This window comes from Martes martes (assembly GCF_963455335.1).
Source record: "Martes martes genome assembly, chromosome: X".
Lineage (NCBI taxonomy): Eukaryota > Metazoa > Chordata > Mammalia > Carnivora > Mustelidae > Martes > Martes martes.
In genome coordinates, this window is record NC_137897.1 from 17,953,712 (window position 1) to 17,966,079 (window position 12,368).

General features: G+C 49.0%; 1 protein-coding gene across 1 annotated transcript in view; it reads left to right on the forward strand.

Moving 5' to 3' along the window:
* Positions 1–6,875: 6,875 nt before the first annotated feature.
* The window catches only part of PTCHD1 (patched domain containing 1), a gene marked incomplete at both ends in the record, with an annotated part of 51,624 nt that continues 46,131 nt past the window's right edge, over positions 6,876–12,368 (forward strand). Inside the window, one exon of the mRNA XM_080795639.1 lies at positions 6,876–7,226. Coding sequence (XP_080651765.1) covers positions 6,876–7,226 — 351 coding nt within the window. The remainder of the gene's footprint in view (positions 7,227–12,368) is intronic.

The following is a 12,368-nucleotide window of genomic DNA, read 5'->3' on the forward strand; positions in this document are numbered from 1 at the left end:
TAGTGTTCCACCAATTTAAATATTTTTCCATTTTAATTGGCCTGGCTTAGAAAAAAATTATCAACCCCCTGGATTATATTATTCTAAAGAATCTTTTTAGCTCTAATTTTTCTCTAAAAGCAATTTAGAAGTGATGGGGGCTGGAAGGGGGAGGAGTAGCTGGGTTTAAATGGACCTGTCCCTGGTGCTGAAAGTGAAAAATGTGCCTTAACTCTCCTCATTCAGGTGTGGTGGATGGAAAGCTAGTTTAACTTAATGAAAAAAACCTGAGTTGCACTTAGTTTGATATCAGGAAAGTGGTATTACTCAGGACTTCTCAAAACTTTAAGATGATCCCAAGGGAAGAGAGAAGGGGTCCTCCAGCAGTTTAGCCAAGTGACCAAAAGGCTGTTAAAAAAAAAAAAAAACCTGACACATAATATCATTAACATGTAGATATCTATAACATTACATAACAAAGATGTTAAAGTCAACAAGATACTAATTCTAGACTAAAGGTATTCTAAAACTAGAGACTAACCATATACCATCTATACCTTTTTTGAGACCCCACACCATTGTTGCGACCTCTCTCCTCTGGCATTTCCCTTACTCAGGTTCATATTTTAACCCTCAGTAGGTGTATCCAACCCTATTAAACTAAAAATTCCTCGAGGGCGGGGAATCCCTTGCTATATTTCTCCAAGTTGTTGACTACCGTGGAAACTTACTGTTAATTGGAATAAAATTACTCCATTTAGTTAAATTAATCAATGTTGGTGTGCCAGTCAAAGAAAGCTTATTAGATATGTGGGCTAAGATTTTTAAGAGAACCCTGAAGGATGGAACGATTTTGGAAAGTGAAGAGAAGGTAAGGCAATGTTTTATGTTAGGAAAAAAAGTAAAGCACAGATTTGGACCTGGATGACCACAGACACTCAGCTAGTGTGGTCCAAAATGTCTCTTTCTGAGAGGAAAACAAGCCCTAAGAAACTCTTAAGGATAGGTGGGTGGGGAATGGGCTAAATGGGTGATGGGTATTAAGGAGGGTACTTGTTATGACGAGCGCTGGGTGTTGTATGTAAGTGATGAATCACTGAGTTCTACTCCTGAAACCAATATTACACTGTATTTTAACTACCTAAAATTTAAATAACTAAATAAATAAATGTAAGAAGGAAGGAAGAAATGAAGGGAGGGAGGGAGGAAGGAATCTTTAAAATCCCATCTACAAAAAAACAAAAACGAAACAAAACAAAAACAAAAATGTTTCTCCCTGATTGAGTGCATGAAATAGATCGCTTTTTTAAAAGACTCATGATGATATTGACTGAGTTGGCGGAATACCCTGAAAAACACAGGTATCCAATTAGCACACTTTCCTTTAGGATGGCACAACACCCAACACTTTAAAAATATGAGTGTTACTGAGATTGAAATAGCATAAAGAAGTGATAAGCACACTATCCTAAGTGCCACCCTAAATTACAGCTGTCCAAATATCCTTTGCATGATCCTGCTACGTATAGTGATGTCATGGTTGACATCAAACTGTTTAGATTTAACATATATGCATGAAGATATTTTGTTCTTTCTCTGGCATAAAATGGTAGTATGATTATTGAAAGCGATGGGTGACACACTTGTTACACAAGAGTAGACCCATGTTTCTAACCTTATCAAACCAAATGCCCTTTTTTTTTTTTTTTTGAGCCCACACTCCCTCCACACCATGATTAATCCCTCTGGCATCTCCGAACAGGACTGAGCCAAGAGACTTACCTCAAATGTAACAGATGATAAGAATCCCCTCCCAAGTGAGAATATTTCATTAATTTTATCAACAAATTTAATCCTGGTGAAGTAATGCCCTTGTCCCTTCCAATTTAACAATAATTATAAAGTCATCTGTAAGGAGCAGTCTACTTAAAAAGTAGTGGTGGGTCTTTGACCTTAAGAAAATAGAGATGTAGTCAGAGATTTATGTAAAGGATGTTCATCTCAGTCTTATTTATAACAGCAAAAATTTGTTTTTAGAGGGGCAGAGGGAGAGAGAGAATCTTAGAATCTCTCTCCCTCTGCCCCTCTAAAAACAGCACACAAGCCAGATGCGGGGCTAGAACTCACAACCCTGAGATCACGACCTGAGCCAAAATCAAGAGTCAGACGCTTCACTATCCGACTGGCCCCCCCAACAGTAAAAAAATTTTTTAAATGCCCAAAAATAGAATATAAGTTAAATAAATCCAGTTTTAGCCATTTGGTGGAATTCTATGCAGCCATTAAAATGTTTTATAGCAATATTAATCAACATGAGAAAAAGCTTATGATCTATTTAACAGGAAAAATGCTTATAAAACAGAACGTTTACTATGACTTTCAGTTTCAGGAAAAGTGTATAAATATTTAACATACATTGCCTAAGCCCTCCTGCCAAAGACCACCAGGAACACACCAGTAGTTGAATGAGCTGGGTTTATTTTTCCTTGTAGCCGAGGAGAACATGCACCATGGGGAACTGAAGTGCATCTCAGTAAGAAGGGGTTGGGTTTGTGTTAAGTAATTTGGGGAAAAGTTTAAGGCAGTGGGGCCTGCTGTGGATTGGATGCTGTCAGGAAGTAGGGGTAGTTTTGTGATTAGGTGTTTTAGCAAATCTGTATCTAAGAGAGAAGACTAGACCAAAGCTAAAGCTGAAATTTTAAAAAAAAAATTTTTTAAGACAATAATCACTCCTATTAGCCAAGATAGGGGCTTGTTTGGTCATTTTTGAGATTTGGACAACGCTCATGCTTTATCTGTGTCCAGACATGATTATGGAATGGTCCGAATTTTGTCTGGATCCATCACAGTCACCGAATGACCTTATCTGACATCAGTGTTCAGGAGAATAGTTTTTATTCAAAAGGAGAACACGAAAGCTTAGTTGTGAGTACCAGGACAGCTCCTAGCCACACCAAGTCCCAAGTGATAATACCAGGCCAATTTCGGGAGGGCAGGGAATGATTTTCTTTTCCACACACACATATTCAAGAAAGACTAGAATTATGACAGATGTCATTAACTAGGTGCTTGTGATATTCCAGACACTGTTTTAAGTGCCTTACATCTTTTAACCAATTTACTCCCCACAGCGACTCTACGAGATAGGTAACATGAATTATTCCCATTTTCCAGAACAGGGAAGTATGGCATAAGGAGAAGTTACTACTTACCCAACCTAACACAGTAAGTAGTGGAGCCTGGATTCCACTTAGTGGCTATGGAACCAACAGCCTGAACCTCTGCATTAGACTGTCTCTGTGTACCATAAATTATCACCGAGGCTACCTTTGGGAGGCAGTGCGAGTAACAGGGCTACAGAGTCATTTTGATTCTGTTTCTAGTTCTTATTTTCTAAATTTTCTACAATTAAAATGTATTAATTTTTAATCAGAAAAAGGAATTAATTAACTAATGTACTAACGGAAGCTCTAGTCCCAAGGTCATTGTCCCAAATGCAAACCCAGGTCTTTGGTGGTGGCCACGCTCCCCTGAACTTCTGAATCAAGAGAAGAAAAATCAAATCGGGAGGACGCAACGCCCCCCCCCCCTCTGGCTCCAGCTCAAGTTAGGTAATACTAACTGAATTTCCCGCAATAAAAAGTGGCAGCAAGATCCACTCTGAGGCCGTTCGGTGTCTGTGAATTAAAGCAGGCGGGGTGGAAGTTGCCCCACATATACATCAAGAGGATTAGGAACAGAGTAAGAAGGACTAGAAGCAAATGCCTGGGTCTCAAAGGAAAGGCCTCTCGGTGCGGGAGAGCAACATACCCGCCCCCCCTTCGCCCTCCCCGGCCAGCTGAGCAACGCTGGGCTTCCCCCGCTCTAAGATTCAGCCCAGGCGCTGAGAAAGGGGATGCCTACTCTTCAGCCTGCGTGAGCGCTCACATTAAAAGGCCGGCAACTCTAGGGACCGGAGTGAACCAAGCTTAGGAGGGAACCATTTGGAGGGACAAAGACTTTAGAACCAAAAGAGCTTCGCCAAAATGTTAAAGGCTCCCAAGGAGACCTGTCGGTTTGTTTCCTTTCTCTTACTTTCATCGCTGCGCTGGCATCAGGGCATATGAAACATCCCTGTTCGCTCCCCGCGCCAAGACCGACTTTAGGCCTCCAGAGAGGTGCCCACCCACCAGCTGCCGCCCGCTCAGCGGCAAAGAACTGGGCTCGCAGTATTTCCCACTGCTGCCGCACCCTACCCCACCCCCCCGCCCTTTCCGCCTTTCCTTCTGCCCCGGCTGAGAGCCACGCAGGGCATCCACCCTGCCATTTAGCACCTCGGCTGCGCAGTGGTGGGTGGTTTCCCAAAGCGTGTGCCCTCGCAGCCACTTGCTCTCGCCTCGGCAGCTGCAGGGGCACAAGTCAAAGAGGCTTTTCCCTCCGCGATCATCGTGAATCAGCAAAGCGCTGCAGAGCAGCGGCGTCTCCTCAAGCAGAAATTACGGTGCTGGGGGAAGGGCACAAGGGTAGTGTTGCAGGGGAATTTCTAGCCCCTCCCAACGTGTCCCTCCCCGGGACAACGGTACTGGGGTGGGGGTGGGGGAGATGTTGACTGGAAGCTGCTGTTTGAACCTAGGCGCCCGGGGGAGCCTCTGGAAACGGAGATCGGTGTGGGGAATACAAGGATGAGGAGAGAAAGTGGACTAGAGTACAGATGGGTAGAAGGACCTAGGGAGCAGACAGAGCAGAGCGGGTGCGCCCCCGGGGTGGGCAGCGCAGCAGTTGCAGGTGCTGATGAGGGAATGTAGGAAGGAGGGTCTGGTGTGGGGGAAGGGAGGAGAGAAACCAAAAACGGCGGCTTTCCCAGCCCAAGACTTCCTGTTTCTAACAGGCAAGTTCCCAAGTTCAGTTTGAGAAGTGAAGGGCCGTTTGGCATTGGGGAGTCTGGAATGGGAACGTTAGGGGAATACCTCCCTGAATCGCATTCTCCCACCCATTTCTCTCTCCCTCTCCTCTTCTCTCCTCCTCCTTCCAGTCCTCCTCCTCCTCTCCCTATTCTGTCTTCCTTCTTCAGTATGCTTGTCCACGCTCCGTAGTGCGGACTACACTCCAGGGACCGCGCCTCCAGTCACCACCGCCTCTTCTTTGACCCTTGGCACTGGGAAGCCAAGCGGGAGCGACAGGAGGCGTGGAACGGAAAAACCGAGCGTTACGAGCGCAAAACCTTGGGACCCCCCTCACCGCGCACCGGTCCCCACCCCCCTTAGCCGGACCGAGCGCCTCAGTGGCCCAGACTCCGAGATCCGGCTCGGTTTGAGTTGCAATGGATGCACCCCGGGGCTTAGAGCGCACAACGAAACGCGCTAAATTGTACCTGTGCGTGGCCGTTCCCGCCGCCGCCGCAGGTCTATCCCGGGCCCGAAGCCGGCGCCCGCCTTCCCGGGAAATTCTCTGGAGGGGGAGTGCGAGGGGAACCATAGTGGCTGCCTGGTAGCTCAAGGCTGGCGCGCACACGCACACACCCAACTTTGCCGAGACGTCGGCGCCCCCCGGGCTCCCCCGCGCCCCCTGCGGCTCGGCATGCTCGGAGACCAGTATCTCTCCAGGTCTGAGATAAGGTGTCCCCCACTCCCACGCTTGCGTCTTTGAGAATGAGAGGGCGGGGTGTTGGAGAGAAGGGGAGTAACGCTACGGATTCCCGGTTCACAAACACTCTACGCCCGCCCGCGGGGGCGCCTGCTCCAGCCCCGCCGCCACCAGGTCCCCCAGACCCGCCTGTGACGACAGAGGGAGGAGGAGGAGGCAGGGCGGAGAGCCGGGAGTCCGGGAGCTCCACCGACTGACCATCAGGACCCGCACTTTTGCTATTGGGGGACGGGGTGGGCGCGCAGGTTGAGGGGCGCACAGCAGAACTGCCCAGCCCCAATACACTCTGGAGCGACCCCAAATAAGGGCAAGAAGAAGGAGTCTCCCCAGACGCCTTTTGGGTGGACGTGCCCCAGACGCACACTCGGACCCCGTGGTCCCGCGGCAGCTGCAGTGTTGGGGATAATTTAAATGGCTCTTACTTGAGAGGAGGCGTGATTTCCACGTTCGAGCGTCTTCGCTCCCCACCCCCTCTCCGCACCAGCCAGTGCGCGCCACCACCTGAGCCTGGCGAGAGCCCGGGCGCACGCAGTCTTCAGCCTCCTCCTTTCCGCCTCTGGGGGTACTTGGCTCTGAGCGGGTCCACCCGACGCCCCCCGGGAGAACTCTTTACTTTTTGTTTGGAAAATCGGGGCCATTTCTTTATTCATCTCTGGGTCTCCCTGGAGGAGGACAGGGGAGGGGAGGGCGTGCGAGGCGGGCCGGGCCGGGGGAGGGGAGCGCGGGCAGGGGAGGGGACTGGGTGTAGCCTGGAATTCTCCGTCCTCGTGTTCCTAGGCTGGCGCGCAGAGTCTCCCCGAGATAGCGCCGCCGCCGCTCCCCGCGCCACCCCGTCGTTGGCCTTGGGGGTCGGGTGAGTGGGGTCATGACGCGCCGCGGGGGCTGCTCCGGGCCCCTCCCGCGCTGAGCCGGGACGCGGCCCCACCGCGCGGAGCCCCTCGGGCTGGGAGGCTGCGGGGGGGTGGGGAGGGCGCACGGGGTAGGGCGGGGTGGGGGCGGCGCGGAGGCCGCCAGGCTGGGGGGCTCTCTGGGCCGGCGCGGCCGCGGGCAGGAGGGCGTGTCTCCGGCCCGAGGGGACCCTCCTGAGGCGCGGCGCGGGACTCCCCGATGGTGGTGCCGCGGCTCCGGGAGAGCTCCGGGTCTCGCCTCCGCCGCCGCCGCCGCCGCCGCCGTCGCCGCCGCGGGCGCCACCACCGCCGCCGCCGCCGCCGCCGCCGCCCGAGCCCGCGCCGAGCGTGCGCCTCGCCCTCCTCCCGCGCCCGCTCTGCTCTAGGATGCTGCGGCAGGTTCTGCACAGGGGCTTGAGGACGTGTTTCTCCCGGCTCGGCCACTTCATTGCCAGTCACCCGGTTTTCTTCGCTTCGGCGCCCGTGCTCATCTCCATCCTGCTCGGCGCCAGCTTCAGCCGCTACCAGGTCGAGGAGAGCGTGGAGCACCTGCTGGCGCCCCAGCACAGCCTCGCCAAGATCGAGCGCAACCTCGTCAACAGCCTCTTCCCGGTCAACCGCTCCAAGCACCGACTCTACTCGGACCTGCAGACCCCCGGGCGCTACGGCCGGGTCATCGTCACCTCCTTCCAGAAAGCCAACATGCTGGACCAGCATCACACCGACCTGATCTTAAAGGTGAGAGGGGGGCGGGCGCGGGCAGCCTCCGCCGGCGCCGCTGCCGCGGCTGGGCTAGCTCCGCGCGGGGGTCCGGTCTGAGAGCGCCGCCTCTCCCATCCCAGGCGGCTGCGGCAGGGGCTCCCCTGCACCGCGCGCCCCTCGGAGGCCGCCCGGAGCCTCCTAGCCTCCTGGGCGGGCAGCGTCCGGGTCCGGGCCCTGCCCTGCCCTCGCCGCTGTCGCCGCCACCCCGGCAGCTGCTGCAACAGTTGGGGCGGCGGCAGCCACGGTACTGTGGTCGGTGCGCTTGTTTTGGTCGCAGTGGTCTTGGGGGTAGGGAGGCTTGGGGGTAACTGGACCAAGAAGGAGCAGAACAAGAGAAGACATTCTAGAAAGTCCTGGTACTTGAAAACAAAATATTACGCTTGGGGGGGACAGGAATTCAGAGATCCCTCTCCCCTGTCCCCATTCTTTACTCTCATCCTCTGACCTTTGGAGTGATTTCAGAAAGGCTGCCCGGAGGGGCCAGGAGGGGGCAAAGGAATGAGAGGCGGGATGGTGAGGAAAATGCCCCCTACCCACCCAGGAATGAGTGTGGTCCCTGGCGAGGACGCGGGGCTGCCCTGCTGCCCTCTCCCCAGAGCGAGGTGGCCATCTCTGTCTTCCTGGGTAGGAAATGATGTCTGTCATTCGCAGTTATTTTGTCTTGCACAGTAGCTCCCCTCTTCCGAAATGCAAAAACTTCTTTGGGAAAACAGGGATTCGATTAATCCACTTTTGTTTGGGTGCATTTGGGTGTGAGGGTGAGGGGCAGAGCCAAAAGGGCGAGGACAGAAGCCAGGTTGTGTGGCCCTGAGAAGAGCACAGGAAATCTAGCAGCTGGTTAGAGGGTGACACTTGTGGAAACAGGTTGTGCCGACAACCCGAGGTGGAAATTTGATGTGAAAAGTGAGGTTAATGGTGATAACTTTCAGGAAGTTCCTAAGAAAAGCAGAGGAGTGAGGACTAGAGATGGAAAAGTAGAGACCTTCAGAGAGAAAAGCAAAAAATAGGTGAGAATGTTCCATCCAAGTCCCTGGTGGGAATTGTGGGGCTTGTTTACTTAAGGTGCCCCTGTGCGGAGGGTGACGACAATCAGTCCCAGCTGGAGCCCTGGGGCAGAGGCACGAAAAGGGCTGGTTTTGTGAGGGTCTCTGGTCCAGATCGGGGATTAGAAGAAGCCAGTTAGATTTCTAGTCCTCTTATGCCACTGGGAGTCAGCCAGTGAACCTGGGGAACTCTCTCTTCTTTCCCTCTACAGGTAACCCTCTATATCCCTGGAGACCCACTAATTTTCCTATGTTATTTCCCTCCCTCTCTCTGTTGATGTGTTACCTATCGGCAATTAGTAATGAGGGGAATCCGACCAGGGACCCAGTAGAATTAGGACCTTCCCACGTTGGATGGCTTGTGATATTTTAAATGGCACACACATCATCACAGAACCTTAGTAACAGTGGTCTGGAAATATTTGATTTTCTCATGATTATGCTTCCAATATCGAAGTGAGGCTGTTTTGTTTTGTTTTGTTTTTTGGTCCCGATACTTCAGTGAACATATTCTGACACACAGAAAAATACTGCTCCAAATGCTTTCCCAAGAAAACATGTAGTAGTTTCATCACTGGCTTAAGGAAACTATAATTTAGCCAGTCCTGACAGCTGGAAAGCTGCCCTATATTTTGATAGATGATCTACTAAATGATGTTTCTCTTTGTATTTTTTCCCCCAAGGTGATGTTTCCACTGCCCCCCCCCTACAACAAACCGTCACGCCACTGTGACAGGCAGTCACCAGTTACATTCACTCTCAAGGTTAATGAGACATCAACAGGCACATCAGACCTCTTTTCAACAGGATTGTTTCTCTCCTATATGATTTTGATCTGTTCAGGACACAAAACCGTATTATCAGAGAAAGTTGGTACTGGAGAGAAAGAGGGAAGCTGTCTTTACCTCCATGGCTAAAGGGCAACTTTAAAGGACAGCGGTCTTGTCAGTAAATTGTTTTCGGATTCAAGATGGTTTTTCATGTGCTAGGTGTCTGGGGAAAATCAGAACCAAGCCAAATAGTGGTCAGAAGCCATTTCAAGCTGATGGCTCTCTGGTCAAATGAATTCATACAGTTTATAAAAACTGAAACCTAGAAAACTGAGGGAATTGCCTCAATTTTATATATCCATTTTTTTCTTTCTACATCTAACTCCTATATCTGGACAGTTCGGAGGTGGGGGACAGAAAAATGGACCTCCAGTAGTCATGATAATATGAAGTGGGGGAACGATCACTTATTGTCATCTTTCTTTCTATGAGATGAAGATGTGTCCTTTACAAAAGGTGTTAAGAGTCAAAGAGTCACTGTTTCTGACCTTTCTTGTGTTATTCTGATACTTCGCTGCTGGCATGAAGGGTAGCCCTGACAGCTAACACTGCATACAGCACCATCCAGCTCCTGCCTATTCGATGGCATCGCATTTGAAATGAAGTGAACAAAACATAAGCAGGGTTTTATGAAGGCTTTCTCAGGCCCCATTATGAAACCAGAGGAAGTACCTTGTGGGGCTGTGTCCTTTACTCCTCATGGTTCTCTGTGGTTGGACCCATTTTATGAAGGAGATCATTCTTGGGATATTAGTCCAGCTACTTTCTGAGCAAAAATAGAATGGCAAAGGATGATGACAAAAAATACAAGTCCAGGTTGATTTTTTTGAAATACAACTGAGAGTATCAGCAAGAAAAAATCTACTCTGATCTTATTTGGAGAAGCTTTCTCAAATTTGTGCAGGTGACATGGTGGGCCTGCTCAGACTGTGCAGCATAGATTTCCACCCCAAACTATGAGAGGGGTGACTGTCCCTAGCAATGGTTTCCTCTGAGGTCTGTGAGGCAAAGAGGTGATGTGGGGTGAAGGGTGGGTGGGACCTGATATTGCTAGTAAAGGATCAACCACTAATTTCTGGACATCTCTAAAAGTCTTCATTTCACTAGAAGATTAAATTTAGCTCACTATTATATTTTAACAGAAAATCCAAGATGTTCATCTCAGAGCAAATTTCAGAGTAGCGCCTCATGAGCTTTTATAAACCTGTTTGTTCTTGATCACCGAAAATGAAGTGTAAGAAGGTCTTGTTAGTAATAGATCTAGGCTGTGACCAAGACACTACCTGATTTATCCCAGAGTCATCTGGTAGAATGAAGAACCAGTTTAGCCCAGTCCTTACAATAATAATATCACCTTTATATCACTCTGTACGTTAGAAACACACAGTACATTTAAATAGAGCAAAGGCCTCAGGGTAAAAGTGCTGTGATCCCATTTTACAGAGGAGAAACCTGCTCCTTACAAATTCACTGAATTATCTACAGAAAGAAGACAAGGACAGAAACAGGACAGGGCAGGGTTTTGACTCCCAGTCTAGTACTCTTCACGACAATTTACTGCCTCCCATATGATAAACTACTTGAATGATTAAAATGTACATTTTTTAAATCCAAATGAAGTATACTTGACTAAAGTCTCATTCCCATCTCCCAGTGTCATCTTAGCCATGGTAACTGGATGGTGAGGACATTTTCTTGACTGATTCTGTGTGGTGTCAGTGAAAATCCCCATAGAGAAACTCTAAATGCCCAAAGTAAAGCATAAGATACTTGGAAGTAACAATACACAAAGATAGAAAGATAAAATGTTTTACTGGCATAATCTCTGGATGATTGGATGAAGCTATTTCCTATCTGAGCACAGTTCACTGTCCGGAGAGATTCAACTCCAGTGCCTCACACAGTCCCTGGCACATTGTAAACCCTCAGTACTTGTCAAATGGACCTGCCTTAGTTTATTCAGACATTTATGTGATGGGTAAGAAGACTCCATAGAAACTACCTTGAAATGTATTTTCAAAATGACATGTTTTTATTTTTGCAGTTTCTAGGCTTCTCTTTTTCCATAATACCCTTCTCCTTTCCTCGAGAACCTCTGTAGTCCTATTAAAACGTATGTCAGTTTTCAAATTGTGTGGGGGCATTTCCTTTGTACAAATTCTTCTTCTTCGAAGGAACCTCCTAGGATATTTTATTCCAAACCGATGGAAGGACACATCCTCACTATGCAGACATTCTTCTGCTTACGGAGGAATCTTATTAAATTCAAATATTGAGTTTCAATTAAAAAAAAACTGTTTACGTTTAAATACATTAAATAGAACTAAGTCACAAAACGAGATTAACAGCATTGAACTTGGAATTAATTAATTCAGGCTTTCCAAGAAGGGCAGCAGAACTGCTCGCTCGGGGTCATGAAGACCTGGAAGCTGGACCCAGATTCCAGTTGTCTTCAAATACTGTCTCAGCACTAGTAGTCACTACGGGAAGAGCCATTGTTCCTCTCTCTACAGCCTAAGGATGGGCCAATTCCAGCTGACTTTTGAGTTCAGAAGGAGGTTGTTTTTGTTTTTGTTTTAATTTAATTTTTTTCAGTGTTCCAAAATTCAGTGTTTATGCACCACACCCAGTGCTCTATGCAGTCCGTGCCCTCCTTAATACCCACCACCAGGCTCACCCAACCCCCCACCTCTCTCCCCTCCAAAACCCTCAGTTTGTTTCTCAGAGTCCACAGTCTCTCATGGTTCGTCTCCCCCTCCAATATCCCCGAACTCACTTCTCCTCTCCTTCCCCCTATGCCCTCCATGTTATTCCTTATGCTCCACAAGAAGGCATTTTTATATTTTTAAAATATTGTAACAGAACAAAACAAAAACAAAGAATATGAGGCAGAGATGGCATATGGCTCCCAAAGCCTTAAACTATTTACTCTGTGGTTCTTTACATCGAGAAGTTCCTGTACTGTCTTCCAAACCCCTTTACTGGAGCAATTTCCGGAAGTGAATACTGTTAAGTCACATGGAAGGCAGCAGTTCTCGCCCAGGGGTAGTTTTGCTCCCCAGGGAACACTTAACAACGGTTGGACACATTTTTCACTGTCACGATTGGTGGGGGGACTGCTGTGGGCATCTGGTGGGTGGAAGTCAGGGATGCCGTTAAACATCCCGCACACACAAGGCTGCACCCCATAGCAGAGAATTATCCGGCCCCAAACACCGCTTGAAGGGGTTCCTCCGTGTTTCTCT